The sequence below is a fragment of the Nannospalax galili genome, unplaced genomic scaffold, assembly GCF_000622305.1.
Source record: "Nannospalax galili isolate Female #2095 unplaced genomic scaffold, S.galili_v1.0 scaffold336, whole genome shotgun sequence".
In the NCBI taxonomy this organism is placed as follows: domain Eukaryota; kingdom Metazoa; phylum Chordata; class Mammalia; order Rodentia; family Spalacidae; genus Nannospalax; species Nannospalax galili.
Genome location: NW_008343385.1, coordinates 1525510 through 1550210, shown reverse-complemented (window position 1 = coordinate 1550210; position 24701 = coordinate 1525510). Strand labels below are relative to the sequence as shown.

Genomic DNA, 24701 nt, shown 5'->3' with positions numbered 1-24701 from the left:
TTGGCTGACTGTGTGCTGGTGTTTCATGGAAGAAAGAACTTGTGACAAAACAGGATATCTAGGGAAGGAAATTTTGAAAAACAATGTTAAAGAAACAATCTAATTCCTCCTGACTGCTTATAATACAATGCAAAAGGAGAGAGATGAAGAAATGTTAAACAGGAAAAAAAAAAAAAGAGCCATAGCTTGACTTGTAAAATTCCCCATCAATACTATAAAGCACAAGAAAGCAAATTGAGAACATCAGGGGGCAGACTGGAGGGAACATGTGAGAGACTGACTGCCATTTTGAATTAAAGGGGCTGGAGATGTGAGAAAGTAAAGGAAAGCTACTGAACTTGGATTTCAAGGGACAAGATGATAGAACTATTCAGCAGTGAGTGTGCATTGTTCTGTAAGAAAAGGGAAGAATGATGTCCCAGGTGACTCAGAAATCATCAGGATCACCGTGCAGTTTCAACAGGCCAAATGACCTCCCATCTAAAGCCTTGGGGGCAGGAGCACTGCTCAGCGCCCAGAGCTGTGGGGATAATAAAGCCTCTGCCTAGAAGGCAGAGCACAGAACAGAGTTATTCTTAAGCCTTAAAGATGAACAGAATTTGCCTTGTAAAGGACTTCCTTGGGATCAATCACCCCTTTTTTCCTGTTTCACCTTTTTGTGTTGGAAGCATTTCTCCTATCCTGTATCAACATTTCAGTTTTGGAAGTACTTTTACAGGTTCACAGTTAGAAAGGAATTTTGTCAGGATGGATTACACCTTACCCTTCAGCCATAGCTGATTTATGTGGTGCTTAGACAAGATAGGACACATTTAGGGTGGCCATGTAGGTGATATCCAGATGAGACTGTAGAATTAATGCTAGAAAAAGTTAAGACTTTGGGGACCATTGGGACAGAATGAATGTATTTTGCATGTGAGAAGGACATGAATCAGGGAAGGGGTACATATGTTACAGACTGAATTGTCTGTCACCTCTCATCCCAAATTGTAATGTTGAAAGCACAACCCTGAAGGTACGGCATTTGAGGATGATCAGGTCCTGAAAGTGGGACCTGGTATGATGGATTTAGGCCTCTTGTAAGAAGGGACGCAATGGAGTTTCATCTCTGCAGTGTGAGAGGCGCCTCATTAGCGCCCATTCACTCTGGCACTGTGATCTTGGACCTCCAGCCTCCACAACTTTGAGAAAATAAAATTCTCCTATTTGAAGCCACCCTGTCTGTTGTATTGTGTGATGAAAGACCAAATTAAGACAAGACATTTAAAAATATTAGGTTGGTTTGCATACTGAAACTGACTGCAGGTGTCTGTTTGCTATTTTTAATTCTTAATCTCCTCAATTATATTTTTATAGACTAGAGGACAGACCTATGGACTTCACCTAATAGATAGGAAGGAATAAATAGGGGGTTTAATTGGTTTCTTTTTAGAACTTTTTGGATTTATTTATTTTTATTTTATATGAATAAGTGTTTTGTCTGTGTGTGTTAAGTGCACCTGTATGTTCATTACCCACAGACTTCAAAAGTACGCATCAGATCTCCTGGAACCGGAGTTGTCAGATGGTTGTTAGCTGCTATGTGGGTGCTGGGACCTGAACCCAGGTCCTCTGCAAGAGCAGCCAGTGCTATTAGCTGCTGAGCCATCTCTCTAGTCCCTTAATCAGTTTCTTAATAGCACCACCATTTGCTCACTGTATTACAAGTAGATGCTTAATTTTAAAAAAATTGCCAGTAAAATTGAATGTATACATATGACCCTTTGTAAAGATTCAGCTTTATAAGGTTTATTTTCAGAATACAAATTCCTAAGTTGCTGTCTTACTATATAATTTCTGTAGTCAGAAACTTAGGGTTGAAGAGATGGCGCAGCAGTTAAGAGCACTGGCTGCTCTTGCAAAGGACCCAGGTTCAATTTCCAACACCCACATGACAGCTAACAACTGTCCATAATTGCAGTTTCAGGGGATCTAATGCCCTCTTCTGATCTCTGGACACTGGGTGACATGGGTGCACTTCATGCAGGCAATACACTCAAACACATAAAATAAAAATAATAAAATATTTTTAAAAAAGGAGCTAGTAACCTACTGCAATACATCTTTACATTTAAAATAGAGTCCTAAGTTCTTTCATTGCATTTTTTTTGTGGTCTTTTTTGAGATAGGGTCTCCTTATAGCCCCAGCTGTCCTGGAATTCGCTATATAGACCAGGCTGGCCTTGAACTCACAGAGATCCACCTGCCTCTGCCTCCCGAGTGCTGGGATTAAAGGTGTGCACCACGACGCCCGGCCTCATTGCGTTTTTTAAAACAGGGTATTATTCATCTTTAAATGAAAATGCATAAAATATGTCTTACTAGATTCTTGTTGGATTTAATAGAATGTTTTAATGTTTAAAGGTTTGATAATTATGCAGGTTTTTGTGGGGGGATATTTTGGTTTGTTGTTTTTGTTTTTGATTTTATTATGCCTAAGAGACAACCCCACATCTGTTTTTAAAGAACAAAACGACAGATTATTGCAGGACAATTAACTTTTCATTTTGTTTTTATAAAAATAGACCTTTTGGATAACAAGAGGATAAAGACTTGAAGTCTTTATATAGTAGAATGGTGATAAATGTGTAAAGTGTGTGTGCTTTTTAACTCTGGACAGAAATACCAAGTTGTTTTTTAGTTTTATTTCTAAAGATGTGGAAAAAAAAAAAGCCAAAGTGATCCAGCCACGGTGACCTTTGCTCTCCCTGCTCTTTATTCTGTGGAGTACAGTTGTGTTGTAATAATTGTAAATGACTCTCTACCAAAGTTTAGCTTATGAAAAGCAAGCATTAAAGCTTCAGTGCTTCGCTCAGAGACTCCAGAATTATTGGAAGGAATTATATTTATTCGCATCCTCTTAGCCACTATACAGGACATGGTTTTTCATGGTCAGTGTATAGAACTTATAAATATTTTTATAGTTGTTAGGTTCAAAATTTTTTTCTTCATTTTTGGGGAGGGGGGTCTTTTTTGAGACAGGGTCTTCCTATAGCCCCATCTGAATCTGATCTGGAACTCACTATGTAGACCAGGCTGACCTCAAACTCACAGAGATCCACCTGCCTCTGCCTCCTGAGTGTTGGGATTAAAGGCATGCACCACCACGCCCAGCTCTTCTTTTTTTTTTTTTTTTATCCTAGGAAATTTCTCTTACATTATCAGAAACATTAAATATTTTTCCATATAAAATAATTAACTACAGTAATAATCTGGGGCTGAGTTTATATACAGGGACATAATCAGTATTTGGTTAACTTACATGTATTTATATTTACTTATAATAATGATGCATAATGTCTTCATTTATTATGCCATTGCTTATTAATTAAGAACAAAAGGATTTAAGGATAGAAGTTCATTTTAGTAAAACATTTCCTGAGCATGATTTATTTTTATGAAAATCCTAATCCTTGAGTATGTTTGCAGGAGGAGTGTTATATTGAAAAACAAAAAACAGCTCTACAGTATTAACTGTTTAATTATCCATGGCTTGATTCTATTTGTTAATTGAATGCTTTCTTCTCAGAATGAAGTGAATTTTAGTTTAAAATTACACTACTGGAAGTATTGTCTAATTTGACATTGCAGTGTTAACCTTGGGTTCATAATTCCGTGTTTATAACAATTTGAAGGACGTGCAATAGGAAACAGTATATTAGCGGGCATAGGTTGGGTGATCTGTGAGCAAGTGTGTGCACACATGATTAGATCCATAGTTACTGTGCGTTCCCTTCTGGAATGTCAACCCTTCAATGAGGAAATGCCACAGGTGTCTCTTTCATGCTTAGCATCTCAGGTGTGCTCTAAGCCTTCAGTACTCCATGTGTCTACAGGACTCTGACCCTGTAGATTTCCTGACAGTGTTAGATTAGGTTTATTCAGAAAAATCATCACTATATTGAGAATGTTTATTTTCCTATGCTTTACATTTTTATTGAACTATTTGAATCCACTTTGCTATGTTTAACTACGAGTGCTTTATCAAGCATGGACTTCTCCATTTAAAGCAGAGGCAGACTTCACTCTGAGAAGATTGTATTATATCAGTTTGTAACATTGCCTATATAAAATAGAGCAGTGCTATAAAGGCTAGTTAAGGGTCTGGAGCAAATGACAGTCACAGCATCCACTGCTCCCTGCTGATATTATCTATAGTGACTTCATATTCTGAGACCTAAGAGGATAATGCAGGAGAGAGAACAGGGACTAGAACTTCATGAGCTGCCAGTGTATGCATGTCAGTAAAGCTTTGGCTTTCCCAAAGCTCCTTATAATTTTAAATTATAAAAATTTAAAATCTAAAGAATCAGCAGCAGGATTTCAGCCAATGTAGATTTAAGGAGAAAATATTTTGTGGCAAAATTGTTGAGTTTTAAAAATGTCTACATTTAATTTTATCACTACTCTGCGATGGCTTCTAATTGCTTCTTTCTTTGCAAGTTGGAATCTCCCTATCCTGTAAAGCTTGCGCAGAGTTGAGGTCAGTGCTGATTCAGGGGCAGGACAGTCACAATGCATATAGACCTTTTAAGTTTGGACTAGGACCTTTCTTGTAAGTGCTTTTTTCTTTTGGGATATAGTGTTTTGTGGATAAGTGAGTTTGTTTCCTGGAAAGATCTCCTATATATTAATTTGTATGATTTAGATGCTTTCTTTTTCTTGTAGATTTATTGTAAATGTACCAGTTCTAGAACAGATGAATCAGATTTTGCACATCTTGTTTATATTTTTACCCTTTCTGTGGGCACTTGGGACTCTGCCCCCACCTGATGCTCTTTTGTTATGGGCAGTGGAGCAGGTTTTAGCGTTCGGCCTTGGCGGCTCATCCATGTCAACTCACCTACAGTAAGTCTTTTCATTTTTAATATTGAAGTCTGTGGTAACTTCATTCTTATTTACAAGGGAGGGTAGGGAGGTGAATGTACATATGTGCAATGGCACATACGTGAAGGTCGGAGGACCACTTGTGGGAGTCGGTTCTCTCCTTCCACCACATGGGCTCTGAAGATCAAACTCAGTTACCAGACTTGGCAGCAACTACCCATATCCACCGAACCATCTCTCTGACCCTGATGTAACTTCTTAAAGAACAGATTTACCATTCAGTAAATCGTTTTTTCTCTTTTCACCCTACAGGTTATTGGTGATGTTCACCATTTCTGCTGGAACAGCTGTACTGTCGTACTTCATTCCCAGCACCATTGGTGTGGTTCTTTTCATGACTGGACTTGGGTTCTTGCTGAGTCTTAATCTAAGTGGCATGCACTTAGTCTTCAAGCACTGCGTGGCCAGCCACAGAGTGGAAGGAAAATCTAAGACTTTCCTTGGTGACTCGGACCAGCAGTTCGGGTGGAAGGAATGCCTTCTCTACAGCATTATGTTCAGCTTGGCTCTCCTAGAGGCGGGTCTGCTGCATCACTACTCCGGTTACTCACAGGTTTCCAAAAACTGCTCCCAGGCAATCGTGGGCTATATGCTGATGATGTTGCTTTTAATACTGTGGATACTAAGAGAAATTCAGAGCGTCTATATCTTTGGAATTTTCCGAAACCCGTTCTACCCAAAGGATGTGCAAGTTGTGACTGTATTCTTAGAGAAGCAAAAAAAGCTCCTGTGGATTGGGGCTGTCAGAAGGATTTTGCTAACCCTAGGTAGGAAGATAAAATCTGATAACTGTGTTATGAATCATATTTGGGAAGCGTTTCCTCAAAAAGGAAATTCTCATATTTGTATAGTATGCTATAGGCAAGATTTTGATATTTTTGTTCATTAATTTTCAGTTAATTGCTTAATTTTGTCCATAAAACCATTTATTCTGATAAACTACAATAGAGGAAGTTTCAGTGCATTAATTAAATTTACCTCATCTTTCTGTCTATTTTGTTTCAGTGTCACCTTTTGCTGTGATAGCATTTCTTTCATTGGATAGTGCCTTACAAGGACTCCACTCTGTGTCTGTCTCCATAGGATTCACAAGGGCTTTTAGAATGGTAATCCTAATTTGCACTTAATAGTACTTTACTGTTTCTAAGTTTCACTGTGGTTTTTAAGTTTGCATAGATAATTGGTGGCTATCTAATAAAAGTGGGTAATTTGTACACTACAGGTATGGCAGAATACAGAGAACGCTTTATTAGAGAGTGCTATTGTGTCAGCTGTGCACATGCTGATAGCCGACACAGACTCATGGTGGAACAGAAGCCTTGATACAGGAATAAGACTCTTATTGGTAAGTGTATTTTTAACAGCTGTATTGAGATATTTTTTACGTGTGATAAAATTCCTTCTTACTGTTCATGGAATATATTCAGAGTTGTGCAGTCAGCATTAGTATCTAATTTTCAAATGTTTCCAGCATCCCAGATGTATGCATTGATAGTATACATTAATGGCCATCCTCCATCCCATTGTCTGTATCTCCTCCAGACCCAGCCACCACTTACCTACTTTCTATATTGACAGATTTTTCCCCTTCAGGACAAATTGTCTGAATGGAATCACAGAATGTGTGGTCCTTTGAATTTTGTCCCCCCAGATGGTCCATATGTTCTTTGGGATCTTTCATAATGGATGCATCAGTACTTATTTTTGTTGCCAAATAATATTCCAGTGTGTAGATAAACCACATTTGCTGGATACACTCATAGATGATACTTGGGTTTCTACTTTTCATTATTGGGAAGAATATTACTATGAACATTTGTATACTTTTATTTTCTGAGACAGGGTCTTCCTGTAGTCCCAGGTGGCCTGGAACTGACTATGTAAACAAGGCTGGCCTTGATCTCTTCGAGGTATGCCTGCCTCTGCCTCCCAAGTGCTGGGATTAAGATTGTGTGCCAGCACGTCAGGCTGTGTACATATTTTTGGATGGACATGTGTTTTTATTTCCTATTGGTATAAGCACACAGGTCTAGGAATTTGGGCATGCAGTAATTCTGTATTTCATGCTTCACGTACTGCCACACTGTTTTCCAACCTTGTTATGCCATTTTGGAAATACACTATTTAGCAGTATATGAAACTTTTCCCATTATTCCACATTCCCACCAGCACCTATATTAGCTGAGTTTTTCACTCTAGCCACACATAGCTGTGAAATGCCATCTTGCTGTGGTGGTGGTTGTTGTCATTTTGTTTTGTTTTAGGGCAGGTCTCTTGTAGCCCAGGCTGGCCTCAAAGTCGTATGTAGTCAAGGCTAGTCTTGAACTTCTGATCCTCCTAGCCTCTACCTCCCAAGTGTTGCAGTTACATGTCCATACCACCATGCCCAAGTCCATCTTGCTGCAGTTTGGATTGCATGATTCTGTTTAGTTTCTTTCCATGTATATACTGCTCATTTGTGTATTTTTTGGGTTTATATCCAAATCATTTGTCCATTTTTATTTGAATTATTTTTCTTATGCATTCTAGATACAAGTTCCTTGACTGATGTAATATGCCAGATTATCTCCTGTTCTGCAGGTTGTCATTTTCTTAATTGTGTGTGTGTGTGTGTGTGTGTGTGTGTGTGACTCAGGACGTCATGCATGCTGGGCAAGTGCTCTACAGATAACACTGAACTACATCCCCAGCCTCTGATGCTGTCCTTTGGTCTTTTGAAACACAATACATTTTAACATTTTTAATAAAGTACTTATATTTATTATTTCTTCATTCATCTTACAGTGCTCAGGATTGAACCTCGGGCCTCACAGATGCTAGGCCCACTTTTTAATCTTTTGTGACAAGTGCTTTTTTCTTTTGTCCCTCTGTTTTTGGTGTCATGTCTAACAGACACTACTTCAAGGCATAAAGATGGACAGTATTTTCTTGAAGACTTTGTAGTTTTATACAGTCTGCAATCTACTTTGAGTTACTTTTTGCATGTAATGTTGGGTGAAGTTCCAGATTTATTCTTTGGAATGTGTATATATGATTGTGCTATGCTATGAAATGAAAAGACTATTCTGTCCTTAATGAATTCTTTTGGTACCCTTGTCAAATATCAAATTGGGGGAGGGGGTCTAGTGAGTTGGCTCAGTGATTAAGAGCATGTACCACTTTTGCAGAGGAACAGAATTCAGTTTCCAGCACCCATGTCAGGTGACTCACAATCTACCTGTAACCTCAGCTCCAAGGAATCTAATGACCTCTTCTGGCCTCTGAGGGCACTGCACTCGTGTGCTACGCTCATGTGCACATACTCAGACACAAATACACTTAATAAAATATTTTAAAAATCAAATTTTCTTATTTCTGTAATACTCTTTAGTTCTTTTCCATCCATATATATAGTCCTTATGCCAATATCACACTTTTGGGGGGCTACAGTAGTTTTGTTGTAGATTTTCAAGCTGGGAGTGTAAGTCTTCCAACTTTGTCCTTTTTCAAGACTGTCTTTACTAGTCTGGGACCATTCCATTTCCATGTAAATATTAGTATCAGCTTGTCAGTTTACTCATAAAGGCCTCTTAGACTTTGATGGGAAATGCCTTGAATCTGTATATCAACTTAGGAATACTGTCATCTTAAAAACATTGATTCTTCAACTCATAAAAAAGATGTTTATGTTCCAGGCCAGGCATGCTAGCACGTGCCTTTAATCCTAGCATTTGGGAGGCAGAGGCAGGCGGATCTCTGTGAGTTCAAGGCCAACGTGGTCTACATAGTGAGTTCCATGTCAGCTGGGGATACAGGGAGACCCTAGCTCAGAAAAAAAAAAAAAAAGGATGTTTATGTTCCATAAGATTCATTTATATTTTCTTCAGTATATTTCAACAGTGTTTTATAGTTTCCAGTGTATACATCTTACATTTAATAATATTAAATTTATTCCTAAGTACTTAGTTCTTTTTGCTGATTTTAAAAATGTAATGTTTTTAATTTTATGTTTTCGCTTATTTATTGTTAGACTTAGACTAAAGGATATAATTTATTTTTTTTATTAATCTTGTATCCTGAAATCACACTGAACTTTCATTAGTGGTAATAAATTTCTGGTGGCTTCTTCGGGCATTCTACATATAAAGTGAAGTCAGATACAAATAGAGATAATATTTCTTTGTAAGCTGAATGTCTCTAATTTCTTTTAGTTGTCTAATTTCGATGACTAGAACTCTGGGATAATGTTCAGCTGAATGAAGGAGAGCAGGCAGTCTATGAGGAAAGCATTCAGTCTCATTAACGTGTCGCTCTTTTATAACTAAGGATGACAGCTAAGGATTTTTCATAGGTGTTCTTTATCTCACGTTCCCTTCAGTTGTTGAGTACTTTTATCATGAAGGGTGTTAGATTTTATCAAATCCTTTTGCTCTGTTTGTTGTTAGCATAATAGTATGTAATATGTTGATTGGGTTTTGGTTGTTAAACCAGGTTTTCTTTCCTGGAATAAATCCCGCCTGGTTATGCTGTACAATACTTTTCATATGTTGAAGAACTGAGTTTAGTAATATTTTCCTTTCATCTTTATTCACAAGATATGTGTATGTGTAAGTATGTGTGTTTGCGTTTACACTGTTAACTTTCATTATGATATTGTTGTCTGGTTTAGGTGTCAGGATCACATAAAATGACTAGAAAGTATTCCCTACACTTCTGTTCTCTGGAAGAGCTGATGAAAGATTGGTATTGACTATTCCTAGGTGTTTTATTGTCATCATCAAATATTAATATTTGAAGTATTTCATTGTAAATAGTATTTTGTAATACTGAAGATATCCAAACCTCAGCTTTTCTCTATGAGTAGTTTTGGGAGTCATTGTCTCCCCAGTGTATCCGCAGATGAGCCTATCGGGCTCTAGTGGACAGTTCAAACCCAGGATCACTCATATGCCCCTGGTTAAACTCAGTGGGTCACAAAACCAAAAGATGGGGAAAGAGATGTGGAGGGAAGAGGAGGGATGACAGGTGGGAGGGAGGTAAGAGATTGCAGAAGAGTATGATTAGAGGGCATCATATATGGATGACATTAGCAAAGAACAAAATTCTTTAAAAAAATCAAAAAAGAAGAAAAAATAGAAGTAATGCAAGTGCCACATAGCTGAAGACGTCGTTTTCAGTCACAAGGGTCATTACATACATTTTAGGAATGAAAAATCTGTAACTAGTGTAAAAATGGCCAGTTAAATTGTTTGTCAGTGTAGTCTAATTCAATCTTTTGTTATCAGCCTCATCTATTTTTTTTTCTTCAGCTACTTTTAGTAAATGTGCTTTTCTGGGAACATGTTAGTTTCTTCTAAGTTACCTAATTTGATGGTTTACAATTAATTGTTCATGCACTTAAGGGGTTTTTTTTGGGGGGTGTCTTTTTGGGGTCTCCCTGTAGCCCCAGCTGGTCTAGAACTGACTATAGAGACCAGGCTGGCCTCAATCTCTCTACAGAGATCCACCTGCCTCTGCCTCCAGAGTGCTGCGATTAAAGGCGTGCACCACCACACCCAGCCTTACCCTTAAGATTTGAGTAGTATGTCAATTTTCTTCAGTGTTAACTTTCTTGGTTTTCTTTTTCCAAAGAAACAATTTTATTTAGCATTATTAGCTTACCACATTATTTTCTAAGAGCTTGTTTGCCTCATCTAAAGCTGAACTGATAATACTATCAAAAATCAAAGTACTAACCTTCCCTGAGTGGATTATATGTGGGAGATACCCTCTCCGGTACCAGCACAGGCTTGTATTCCCAAATGGCAGAAGACAGCGGCAAGAGGGTCAGAAGTTCAAGATCATCTTCAGTTACATAGCAAGTTTGAAGCTAGCTTGAGCTACATGAGACCCTGGCTGAGATCAAACTTACAAATGTAGTTTCTCTTTTATTATGTTGAGGTTTGAAGAAAATTATAGCAAGGAGTCACATGTTAAGGCTATTTCCCCCCAAATAATTGGGGCAATAATATGATGATTACATAATTTTCCTTAAGTGATTTTGAAAATTCATGTTTTTTTTTTATAAGTGATGATTTCTACGTTTCCACAGGTTGGCATCATGTGGGATCGTCTGATTCAGTTCATCTCTAAATTGCGGTTTGCTGTGACTGTACTTTTGGCATCATGGACAGAAAAAAAACAGCATCGCAAAACAACTACCACTTTGTGTGTACTCAACATTGTCTTCTCACCATTCGTGTTGGTTGTCATCATTTTGTCTACGCTACTGTCTTCTCCTTTGCTCCCCCTCTTCACCCTTCCTGTTTTCTTGGTGGGGTTTCCCCGTCCTGTTCAGAGTTGGCCAGGAGCAGTGGGCACTGCAGCTTGTGTGTGTGCAGACACGGTGTACTACTACCAGATGGTCCCCAGGTTGACCGCTGCACTGCAGACCGCAATGGCAGCTGGAGGTTTAGGTAAGTAAATGAGCTGTGCTTAAGAAATTATTCCTAATGTATTTGAAGTACAGGAAAAGAACACAGATTATCTGTTTAATCGAGCCATACAGCATAGAGCATAGAGCTTGGATGAGTTGGCCAAGACTATGAAATAGAATTATACCTTGGCTTGTTACATTTGAGATAAAATAATAAAATAAATATTTAGGGAAGATTTCATTATGGTAATTTGGCAATTGAAAAAGATAGAACATTTTTAAAAATTCAGATTATATGCTTACCATTGAAACATAACATCTTTCTGCCCACAGTTTCCATGAATATATAATGAATTTCTGTCAAGTGGATTCAATAGGTCCAAAGCAAAGACTAAAACCTAGCTGCCTATGTAGATACTCTACTTCCAATATCATTCCAATATCAAAACCTTTAAAGAAAAGCAAATGTTCAGTATACACTTTATTTGTTGTTTGTGTAACAGTGAGGTCCAGTTTTACTAGGCACAGAGGTTCCAGATGCCAACCAAGGGCCAACCCTTTTAAGCAGACCTTTCAGAGGACAACAGTCAGCCCTGCTGAGTTCACTCCTCCATACAATATATTGTGTAAGCAAACTTTCCCCAAAACAATTTCAAAAGCATTTCTAATAGTGAAGAAATGGAAATATCTGAACTGTTTATTAACAAAGAAAAAGAATACTCAGATTTGGGGCTGTAGAGATGGTTTAGTGGTTAAGAGCACTGGCTGCTCTTGCAGAGAACCCTGGTTTGGTTCCTAGCACCCATATGGTGGCTAACAACCATCCATAACTCCAGTTCTAGGGGATCCGACACCCTCTTCTGGCCTCTGCAAGCATTGCACACATGTGGTGCACTTGTACACATGCAGGTAGAACACTCATACACATAAAAATAAGTAAAAAAAATACTCAGATTCAATTATTATTCAAATAGTGAACTTGAGCTGGTAGCAGTGAGCATGAATGAGCCTCAGATGCTGTGTTGAAAGAATGTAAGTTTTTTAAAATATTTGTGCATTGTAAATTGATGTAAATTATGCAAAATTTTAAGGCCATAAATAATTGTCATATACTTATATGCATGTAAATACAATGTTCAGAGTCTTTTAGATCAGTATGAAATTACTTTTTATATATTTCATACTTTTCCAAATATGCTTAATGTCTATTTAACATTTTATTCAATAGTTTCCATTTCGTTGTTTTTCTGAAAACTGTATCCTTAGTTTCTGCATATTGTCACGTATACATTGCCTCACTTATGCAAGTGCTCAAAAAGAGCTTAGCATGATGCTTCGTGGTGTGCAGTGGACAGTCATTTCTATTCTTGACCTAACCACAGGGCAAAGTAACTGGGATTGAATTCTAGATGTGTTCAGTTTGAATATTCACAGAGAAAAATAAAACAAGTTTGAAAAATTATTTTCTTTCTTTTTTTTCCTTCTCTAATTTATTTTAGGTTTCCTCCTGCCTGGGTCTCATTATTTGGGCCGTTTTCAGGATCGTTTAATATGGATAATGATTCTAGAGCGTGGCTATGCTTACTGCTATATTAATATTAAGGTCAATATGCATTTGAAACTTCTCTAGTAGTCTTTATAGTGCACTTATAAGATTTTATCTGTTACATACACGTCAACAATAACTTAGCCTGAAAGAGATGTATGTTTGTTTATGAAAAAACCAAGTGATTTCAAAATATATATTTTAATAAGCACATTTTGTTAGCTAATGTCAGTTGTGTAATAGAGCGTTGTATAAAATACATTCACTTGGTTGTTCTTTTTATCCATGTTTATGTGAATATCTCAAAAAATGTGAATCAGTGATTCTTTTTCTTCCCACCCCACTGCCTCTACCAGCTGCACCATTCCTGTCCTTTTTGTAAGGTCAGAATGCCTGATTAGAGTTGCTTCTTTTTCTATCTTCAAGTTCGTTTTTCCCATTCTGTCTCCACCTTACTCTAGGTTTTTCACCCTTACCAAACCTGCTCTTGTCAAGGTCTCCAGAGACATTCACATGGCTAACTCCAGTGTGTGCTCTCAGAGCCATCTTACTTGACCAGTCAGCAGCAGGTGATACAGTTCTCTTGTTTGACAGTTTGTCTCTTTACTTTGACCTCTTCACTTCAGCTTCGCAGAGCCTCACAGTCCTTGGGGACAGCTCTGCCCTTCTGGTTGCTCAAGTCAAAAGTACTCCTGTGTGATTCCTAGTTCTGTACTTTCCACATTCAGTCTGACAAGAAATTCTTAATCCTAGTCAGCTGTTTCTGCTTCCAATTACTTCTCACCACCCCAGTTCCAGGCATCTTCATCCCTTAACCAGCCCAGATAATTTTAGTAGCCTCTCAATCACTCTCCTGCTTCTGCAGGTGTTCCTGCAGTTTATTGTCAACCAAAATGATCTTGTAAATGTAGGTCAGAGCCTGTCACTCCTCTACTGAAAGCCCCGTAGTATATATCTTTCATTCAGTGCACAAACCAAGGCCCTGAGGAACCAGGCTCTCTGCTCCTGCTTTGGCCTCATCTACCACTTTAACCTCTGTTCCAGCCTACCGTCTGTGTCTTCCCTTCGGGTAATTGGTTAACCCCCTGCTACCATCAAGCTTGTGCTCCAGTGTCATTTTCTCAATAAGGTCTCTTGCAGCCATCATATTTAAAAATATAATCCCACTAGCATCTCGGCAACCCCAACCCTTGGCTTGCTGTCCTTCTTCTTTATTTTCATAGCACTTAACACCTTCTAAAAACTAAGCAAATTTTTACTTTTTTGATTGTCTTTGTGCTTCACTACTGAAATGTTACAGGAGCACAGTTGTTTTGTTTTTATTCAAGAATATGCCCTAAACCCCGGAATAGCATCTGACACAGAATAGACCTTTAATAAAGAGCATTGAATCTGTAATGAATTTTTTGACTTAGCACAGATTGGATAAAATTACTAGCGACCAAAAAGCTGTCCCTTTAGAACAATGGTTCTCAAAATGGAACCCCAAGTCTAGTAGCATTGACTGCAAACGGAAGTGCATGAATCCCACCTCGGACCTATCAAATCAGAACCTGAGGTGAGGGAGTCTAGCAGTAGCTTTAAAGTATGCTCCACAGGATTCTGACTCACCTAAAGTTTGAGAAGCCCCATTGTATTGTAACCTGTACAAGTCTAAGAAGGAAAGAAAATTCATGCAGATATCACAGATAATTGTTTCTGAGTACTTTATTTTGTTATTAAAATTATATAATTTAATGTCCAATTATATGAACCATCCTTTTGGTGGTCTTTTATGCTTTATACACACACACTCATACACACACTCATGCACACTCACACTCCACACTTGCACACACTTTTTATTGGCATCCTTTTTTCTTTTACAAGAAATATTTAAAATTGTTTTTATTATTTTATAATTTCATGCATGTATTCAGTGTATTTAGATCATATCCACCCTCCATTGCCCCTTCCAGCTTCTTTCAGAATCTCCTCACCCCTCTCCCAACTTCATGTCCTCTTTAAAAAAAAAGTTCCACTGAGTCCAGTTAGTGCTGCCTAATTTGTATATGAGTGGGGGTAGGGCCATCCACTAGAGCATAGACAGCCTGTGATGGACCACACCCCAGAAGACAGCTGTGCTTCTTTCTCTCCCCCTGCATCCATCAACTGCCAGTATTGCCTCAGCTGGTGTGGGAGCATCATGAGCTCTTCTTCTGTCTGTGCTGGGGTGTTTTCTGGCTTGGTCTTGTGCAGGGCTTATGCAGACAGCCACAGCTGCTGTGACTTCATGGCTACAACTATTTTACAGCAGTTTTTCCTGACCTCTGCCTCTTTAAGAGTCTGTCCTCTCAATGTTCTCCGAGCTTTGGAGCGAGCTTTGGAGCCGGGGAGGATGGATGCATGCTATAGGTGCCAATTTAGGGTCAAGCATTCCAGTCACTTATTCTCAAGAATTTCTTTTTTCTGGAAAGAAAAGGAGGGGATCTCAGAGAAAATACATAACCTACTAAAGTTGTATGTGTCATTTGGTAGAGCAATAGCTTAAAAATGGGTTCTGAAAGCACTCGTAGTTTTGTAAAAAATAAATAAATAAAATTAATTAACTAACAGTTATAGGCCTGAGATAGCTCAGTGGTTAAGAGCACTGACTGCTCTTGCAGAGGACCCAGGTTCAATTCCCAGCACCCACAAGGCTACTAACAACCATCTGTAACTCCAGTTCCAGAGGATATGACATCCTTTTCTGACCTCTGTGGGCATTGCATGACACAGGTGTACTTTAAAATACGTTTTAAAAAACAATAATAGTAAACAGTGACCTGGTTTGTGCTCTTCGCATGATCCCGTCTAAGGACGTACTCAACATGTTTGAAATCTGCACAGGAACACACTCACATTGTTCACGCACTAAGCATTTGCTGATTGCATGTCTTCTGTGTGTTGGGTGCTAGTTTAGACACTGGGAATATTGACAGCTGCTTTATGAATGTCATGCTGCAGTTGAATGAGACAAAGAGTAACCAAATGAATGCTATATATCCATTAAAAAATAGAACACATGTGATTTGATAAACTATGGTACTCCAATAAAATAATTCTCTTAGTCTCATAAAGTGGAGTAGAAGGCTACAAAATGGCTACAATATACTTCAGAGTTTTCATTTTGCTCCCCCTCCCCATAAAATGTCTGATTTAAAAGTTTTTAATATGTGATTCAACCTTCACAATAGGTATAGTCTAACAAAACTATAGTTATACTCATAACTATAAAATGCCTTACTCAACTCCTAGTGGGATTTTCTATAACTTCTTTAAAATCAGTAGCATTATTTTCAGTCTCTTTATCCAACATCAAATATCTTAAATGATATAAAGTGTAAGTTGCAGCTGCTCTTCAGTTAAAGAATTTTTATTTTTTGTTTTATTTTTTTTTATTATATTTTTTGAGACAGGGTCTCCCTGTAGCCCCAGCTGGCCTGGAACTCAATATGTAGACCAGGCTGGCCTTGAACTCACAGAGTTCCGCCTGCCTCGGCCTCCCAAGTGCTGGGATTAAAGGTGTCCGCCACGACGCCCGGCCAGTTAAAGAATTTTTAAAACCATTTTTCCACATTTATGATGAGAATTAGTTTCTGTTCCCTGAGTAATAAATGACGTTAAACTCCAGTTCTTCATTTCCTCTTTAGGGGTTAGAGTTGCAGGAAACATCCTGTCATACTGCGGAAGCCCAAAGAGTTGATGAAGTGTTCGAAAGTGCTTTTCAGCAAGAATACCCAAAAGTATGCTCCCTTAATGAGCACTTTGGAAATGTCTTGACACCGTGTACTGTTTTGCCTGTGAAAATGTATTCTGATGCCAGGAATGTTCTATCTGGCATAATTGATTCTCATGAAAACTTGAAAGAATTTAAAGATGACCTTGTTAAAGTGCTTGTGTGGATGCTTATTCAGTACTGCTCGAAAAGACCCAGCCTACGGGAGAATATTCACAAAACTGAGACCAAAGGGGAACCCCCTCTAATAATCCTGCCTGCTTTGAGCACTTCACCCCCTAGATCCCTGGAAGACACAGATAGTTTAAATTCAGACACTTTTGATGATTGGTCTGATAATATCTTTGATGATGAGCCAACTATCAAAAAGAGAAAAGAAGAAAAAATGCAGTTCAAAGTTTTACCAAGTACAAATTTGCCTATTCCTGGGTCAGTCGACTCACAGAGTGTGGATGGTCATTCTACACACACAGTTCCTAAAAACGATCTTTATAGAACGATTTTGTTGGGATTCCCTGCCATTGACAAGGGAAAGCGAGAAGACATACCATCCACCCCTCTCTTGGAGTTCACTTGTTCCCATTCTCGGATATTGAGTTTACCTGAGGAGTGGCAGTCTAACAGTATACTGAATTCCAAAATGAAGGAGATGAGCTCCTTATTTCCAGAAGACTGGTACCAGTTCGTTTTAAGGCACTTGGAATGTTTTCACTCAGAAGAAAAGTCCTCAAGTATACTGGACGAAATTGCAAAGGATAAAGTTTTAAAAAACTTGTATGTTCAGACAGTAATGACTTGTTATTTTAGTTTATTTGGAATAGACAATATGACTCCTAGTCCTGGTCAGATATTAAGAGTTTACAATGGTGTTTTGCCCTGGTCTAGTGCCTTGGATTGGCTCACAGAAAAACCAGAACTGTTCCAGCTAGCTTTGAAAGCATTCAGGTAACTCATTTTGATTATATACAAGTTGGAATTGGCCAAAAATACCCTTTTTTAAAGCAATATCACCTAAAGGCTTTTTCATTTCTAAACTTTTAAAGTAGCTTCCATAAGAAATATGCTTGGTGTGTATTGTGTTTATATTGGCAACACACTTTAATTTCTACTGTGTTGCCTTTGTTCATGTAGAGATTGTTTTTTCATGTGGTTCATTGGACTTCTTCCCTTCCTCTTCATCCATGTCTCCCTGGCTATTTTGTTGTATTTTTGTTTTTCCTTTCAAATGCTCAGGATGGAACCTACATCTTTTGTCTCTACCTTCTGAGTGCTGGGATAACAGGCATGTCCTGCCACCACTTCTGGTTTACATGGTGCTGGGGATCCAACCCAGGGCTTTGTCTATGCTACGCAAGCACCCTACCAACTGAGCTGCATCCCTAGCCTCATCTCCCTCAGTTTTTTTCTATCTGAAGTGTACGATTTCTTTGGGGAAGGGGTGAGATATGATCCCATGTACCCCAAGATTAGCCTTGAACTCATTATGTAGCTAAAGATGACCTTACCGTCCCCTCTCAAGTACTGGTAGTACACGTCTATGCCATGACACTTGGTTTGAAATATGGACGATTGTACTTCAGAGTCTTAAAAATAGTGAACAATCTCTTTCATTATAAAGTTGATTTCCAAAATTCTAAAATTGTTTGGGTTTCCGTTTTTTAGGTATACTCTGAAACTAATGGTTGATAAAGCAAGTTTAGGTCCAATAGAAGACTTTGAAGAACTGAACAACTGTCTTAAAGAATATGAAAGTAACTGGTACATTGGTTTAGTATCTGATGAAAAGTGGAAGGAAGCAATTTTAGAAGAAAAGCCATGCTTGTTTTCCCTGGGGTATGATCCTAATATGGTAAGGCATTTTGATTATTCAAACTTCAGAATTGGAAAAGAATTTGAAAACCTATAAAACTAAGTGATAAATGATACAACATTCTAGCTGTTGATAATGTTCAAGGCATTTATAATCATGACTTTGTGATCGAGATAGTCCAACCCTGAAATAGCCAGTTCATTTGTTTTTGCTAACTGAATAAGGGACAATTTAAAATATGCAGTTACTATAAAATGGCCAGTGCAGGCCGAACATGGTGGTGCATACCTTCAAATTCTGACACTCAGGAACCAAGGCAGGCAGATCTCTGTGAGATCAAGGCCAGCCTGGTCTACATAGTGAGTTCCAGGTCAACTGGGGCTACTAGGGAGACCCTGACTCAAAAAAACAAAAAAGAACAGCAAAAAAGATAAGCAGTGCATGTAATTTGCTATAGTATATTTGACAAAATACATTGTTTTCCTTTATGTCCATTTTAAATGAAAGAAGGATCACTTTGGGTTTAACTCCAAGAAGAGAAATTAATTTTTAAGTGGTAAATTATTTTTTTACTGGCATCCATAATTCATTTGAAGCAAACATAACCTGTGAGAATTCAATGAGACTCTAAATAGAACAATTTTTTAAGACATAGTACCTATTCTTACTAAGTTTACAATACCCTTGATCGAGCATGGTATGAATGAATCAGTGTTATGAGCCTATCTGGGTTTCAAATCTATCTAGCATTACAGTAAGAGGAATTCTGGGTATGTTCTGCCCAACAAAACTGGTGGAAAAAAATGAACATGAAAGTGTCTGAAGTGGCCCTAGTGGTATACACCAAGTAAAGAAACATTAACTTAGGAACATCTACTACAGCCTGAAAAGAACACCAAGAAGCCAGTGTTTGAACCACATCCTGCTGCCTCCTTCTGCAGCAAGACCGAAGCTCCATTAGGCTGGTGCATCCAGGAGCACAGGTTCTCCCTCTTCCTTGGCTCCCAATCGGAAGACTGTTTTTCCTGGAGGGCAGGATATCAGTATTTCTCATTCTAATTCCAGCTCTGCTCCTGAGGCCACATTTTAGGCCTATGTAGTCTGGAGATAGACTACCCTCTGGCCAACCTTACTCATCAGGTGGAGGATTAATCTTGGGCATTCTGTCACTAAGAATTTGGGGTCCTGATCATGCTTACCTATCCATTTCATTGGGGTTGGACACTGAAAGAGGTAAACTGAGGAGACCTGTGGCTCCTGTTCCCCCACACTGTTGTCTCCTGAGGTAGAAGTGTCAGTCAGAGAGAAGCATGGTGCTGTTCCACCTCCAGAGTCAGAACTCTGCCTCAGAGGTTTGCCCTGTGAGAGCAGCAAATCATTAAAAAGAATACATAAAAATAAATTTTAAAATGAGTTCTGAAGCTCTTCCCAAAAGAACTGATTCATTATGAACAGTGTAGATACCCTGAAGTATGTATTTGTATGTTTGTGGGGTTATGATATGCTTACTACAAATTACACAAAAGAGATCAGCAAAATAGGATATAAAATTGGCTTAACATCCAAAAAATCAATGTCATACACAATAACAGTAGAATAAGAAAGCCACATAATTATCCTAGTAGACAAAGAAAAACCATCTAGCAAACTTAATGCTATTTCATAATTTTTTCTAAGAAATGAACTTAATAAAAAAATATAGCTACCATGATAATTATTGGTGAAAATGGATGCTTTCCTCCTAAGATCAGGAAGACAAGGATGTCCATTCTTCCCATCTGTCTGAACATTGTACTAGAGGTTCTATGCAGGTGTGATGACTGAATGGTTCTTTCCATGCCCCAAATGCATGTTGAAGCCCTAGCCTCAGTATATAGGAGCTTTTGGGAAGCCATTAGGCTTAGATGAGATCATAAGTGTTAAACTATACTGTAGGAATGAAATAGGAATTTTATGTAATCTTGTAACCAAAGTTAATTTTATGTTTTCAGCTCATTTAACATTGTTCAATCTGCCTTCATACTGTGTAATCAGCTTATTTAATTTATCCTCTAGGAAAACAGTGCAAACAATCTTACTAGGCCTTGGGCTCCTCTTGTAATCAACTTTCACAAGCTAAGCTAAACAGATAACTTTAATCTTAGATTATGTTTTCTATTTCTTCCTAATGACCCTTCCTTGCCCCAACCCAGAATTGTGTGTGTGTGTGTGTGTGTGTGTGTGTGTGTGTTGAAAATATCATTGCTGAAAGCAGAAACATTGAAAGCAGCACATTATCCCCATTTTATGTTGCAAACAGCATGTGGGATTAGATAATACCTGTTTGTGGTTTTATATGTATAGGCATCGGAAAAGGAAAATTCTTCCCTAATGAGACAAGCTTCCTCACTTCTTTCCCATGTCATACTGGATCTACTATTTAAGCAGAGAAAGAGGGTATGCCATTAGTTGGAGGAACAATTCTGAGAGAAATCAGAAGGAATGGAACTGTTCTGAGAACAGTTCAGGCTCACCCTTGGTTGTAAACGACTTCTAAGAGTTAGGCTGTCTTTGTTCAACACTGCTGCACTGGGTCATCTCTGCCACACTACATAATGGGATTAGTGTCCTTATAAGAAGAGAAGGAGACATTAGAGCTTATATATGTACCATATGACAGAGCAAGAAGGCAACCTTTGGCAAGCCAGGAAGAGCCCTCACTAGAGCCTTACCATGGTGAACCCTGATTGCAGACTTCTCAGCTTCTAGAATAGTAAGAAAACAAACTTCAATCTCTCTCTTCCTCCTCCTTCCTGTTCCCTCCATTCTCTCCCTCCCTCCCCTTCTTCTCTCTTCTCTCTCCATCTCTCAACAAGACTCTCACTGTATTTCCCAGGCTAGTTAAAGCACTCATAAAATCCTAAGTTCTGTGATCCTTCAGTGTCAGCCACTCAAGTAGCAAGAACTACAAGCATGTACCACCACACCTGGCATAAATGTCTTTATCCTAACAGCTGAGCTGTTAGAATAATTGGGCCAAAGAAAGAAAAGGTTTATGGATTAGAAAAGAAGGAAAATGATTTGCAGGTCATGTGATCTTGTGTTTAGACCATAAGGAATCTACTTTAAAACTTTTTAGGATGATTGTAGGATATAAGAAGTTTGTCAACATATGAAATTAAGAAAATCCCACTTGATTTGTAGTAGCATCCAAAAGAATAAAGGGGATCCAGACATGGTGATGCATACCTTTAATCCCAGCACTTAGGAGGCAGAGGCAGGTATATCTCTTTGAGACTGAGGGCAATGCAGTCTACACACCAAGTTCCAAGCCAGCTGGGGCTACCAGGAGACCCAGTATAATAAATAATAATAATGATAATAATAATAATAATAATAATAATAATAATAATAATAATGGGCTGGCCAGATGACTTAGTGGGTAAAAGTACCTGCTGCCAGGCCTGATGACCTGAGTTCCATCTGTAGGACCCACATGGTAGAAGAAAAGAACTAAGTCCCTCAAGTTGTTCTCTGACCTCCAACTGTACACAGTGGCATGTTTGTGTGTGCATGCACACAAGAGGCTGAGGCAGGATGATCATGAGTTCAAAAACTGTCTGGGCTATATAGTGAGACTCTGTCTCAAAAAATATTATACTTAGGAGGTGCTGGAAAGATGACTCAGTAGTTAAGAGCATTGGCTGCTCTTGCAGAGGACCCAGGTTCAATTCCCAGCACCCTCATGGCAGCTAACAACCATCTATAACTCTAGTTCCAGAGGGTTTGATGGGGGATTCGATGCCTCTTCTGACCTCCACAGGCGGTGCACAACATGGGTGTGCTTATATGCATGAAATACACTCATACACATAAAAAATAATAAAATATTTTTAAATATAATACTTAGGTAATAAGTATAAAATTTGTACACTGAAAACTGTAAAACATTGTTGAAAGAAAGAATTAGAGATCTAAATGAAAGGGAAAATACCCATGTTCATAAAATACCCACATTTGTGGCTCAAACTGTATTGTTAAAATGGTAATACTCTTCAAATTAATCTAAAGATTTTACACAGTCCCATTCAGATCTCATCTGCCTCTTGAAAATTAGCAATGTGTTCTCTCACAGCTCTGAAGTTAGAAGTCTGAAATGAGGGTGTCTAGGTCATGCTTCCTCCGAAGGCTCTGGAAGAGTCTTCCCTCATCTCCCCTGCTTTTTTGCAGGCTCTTAGCATTTCTTTGCTTGCAGCAGCATATCTCCAGTCTCTATTGTCACATGACCTTCTTTTCTGTCCTATGGAGCTTTCCTGCTCCTTTCTCTTAAAAGGACACCAGACATTGGCTTGACGGCCGCATAAATCCAGGGTGATCTCATCTCAAAATCCTTAATTATGGGCCAGGTATGGTGGCCCACACCTATAATCCCAGCATTGGGAGGCAGGCACAGGCAGATCTCTGAGAGATCAAGGCCAACCTGGTCTACATGGTGAGTTCCAGGCCTGCTGGGACTACAAGGGAGACCAGTCTCAAAAAGAGCCCCCCCACACATGCACATACACAAAAATCGTTAATTACATCCATAGAGCACCCCTTCCAATTAAGGTCATATTCACAGCTATCAAAGGTTAGAACTGAGATTTATTCTCTTCGAAGATGCTGTTAACACACTGCAGATGTCAGTTAACATATTAAATAACTAACCTTAAATGTATCAGAGACCTAAATGTTACAGCCAAATAAAATTAAATAACTAACCTTAAATGTATCAGAGACCTAAATGTTATAGCCAAAAACCATAGGTATTTCAGGAGAAAACATGGAAGTAAACCTTCATGATCTCAAACTTGAGACTAAATTATTAAGTATGATACCAAAAGTATGAGAAGCAACTGAAAACCATGTAGGTACATGTCCTTAAAAGTAAAGCCTTGGGGCTGGCGATATAGCTCAGTTGGTAGAATGCTTGCTAAGCATTCATGAAGCCCTAGATTCAATTCCCAGAACCTCATAAAACCTGGCCAGGTGGCACAGGCCTATAATTCCAGCACTCAAGAGATGGAGGTACGAGGATCAGAAGTTCAAGGTCATATATATCTGGCTACATAGCAAGTTCTCAGCCAGCCTGGCTTTATGAGACCCTACATCAGAAAGAATGGATTGTGAATGTAGCTCCTTGGTCAATACTTGCATAGTGTATACAGGACCCTAGGTTCATTCCCCATTATCAGAAAAGGAATATACATGTGTGGATTTGTTGATCTGGTTGCTCATTAAACCCAGCACTTAGTAGGCTTAGTAAGGAGGATTGTCACAACTTTGGGGCCAATCTGGACTATAAAACACAAGACCTTGTCTCAAAAAAATCAAAACCAGCTAAACAAAAGCAAATAAAAACTTTTAAATGGTTAACTTTTATAGGCCTGGTGTCGCAAGGCTGTAATCTCATCACTCGGGAGGATCAAGAATTCAAAGTCATTCCTGTCTACATAGGGCTTCATAGTACATTGAGTTTATGGCCATCCTAGACTACATGAGCTCCTGTCTCCAAAACAAAATAGTAGAATAAAAATTTTTAGAGAAAGAAGAAAAGGAAGAAGAAAGAAGAAAACGACAATGAAGATGGGGTTGGGGGTGCACCACCTTTAATCCCCAAGACAGCCAAGGGCTCAAGGTTATCCTCTGCTATACTCGGGTAGAATTTGAGGCCAGCCTGGGTTACATGAGACCCTCCTCACAAGCTATTTCTTCCACAAAGCACTGTGCTGTCGAGAAAGACCACAGAAAGACAAGTTTTAAAACTGTCATTTTTTACACATTATCCACACAGAGCCGTGCCAGGCTCAGACTGAGAGAAATTTGTTAAATGGTACCATCAAACCGAATTGAAACAAAACATGTTGGGAATGAGACCCAACGCAGATATGTAAAAGGCACAGTGTCGACATTGCATGGGCACGCCTGATTTACGTCCAAAGCATCACTGTGGACAGTCTTGGTCAGCGTTTTGAGCAGCTCTCCAATTGTTTTTTTGATTAATTACAGTATGCATGTTTTTACAGGTTTATCATATGATCAATTTAGATTAGGTTCCCCTGTCAGGAACCCAAGGAGACTGACCCTTGAGGTGGAAGCCATTTTAACCAAAGAAAATCTTGCATGCCAAGGCACTAAAACATGCAAGCTGCTCTCAGTTCTTCTCACAGGGCCAGAGGGTCAGTCTGAACCTGGAGAATTCTTGAGAACAGAAGTTTGTGAGAACTAGCATGAGTCTGAACAGAAAGGA

General features: G+C 38.7%; 1 protein-coding gene across 5 annotated transcripts in view; it reads left to right on the top strand.

The window, feature by feature from the left end:
• Pcnx4 (pecanex 4) overlaps window positions 1-24701 on the top strand; it is a 41970-nt gene that overhangs the window by 11203 nt on the left and 6066 nt on the right. For 3 of the 5 annotated variants that reach the window (XM_008839492.3, XM_029566672.1, XM_029566671.1), the window contains exons 3-10: window positions 4708-4887; window positions 5179-5693; window positions 5932-6032; window positions 6149-6271; window positions 10997-11360; window positions 12820-12923; window positions 16538-17568; window positions 18286-18472. In XM_008839492.3, coding sequence (XP_008837714.1) covers window positions 4708-4887; window positions 5179-5693; window positions 5932-6032; window positions 6149-6271; window positions 10997-11360; window positions 12820-12923; window positions 16538-17568; window positions 18286-18472 — 2605 coding nt within the window. Of the gene's footprint in view, window positions 1-4707; window positions 4888-5178; window positions 5694-5931; window positions 6033-6148; window positions 6272-10996; window positions 11361-12819; window positions 12924-16537; window positions 17569-18285; window positions 18473-23836; window positions 24344-24701 lie in introns of those variants that run through there. The other 2 variants (XM_029566673.1, XM_029566674.1) reach the window with 2 other exon arrangements.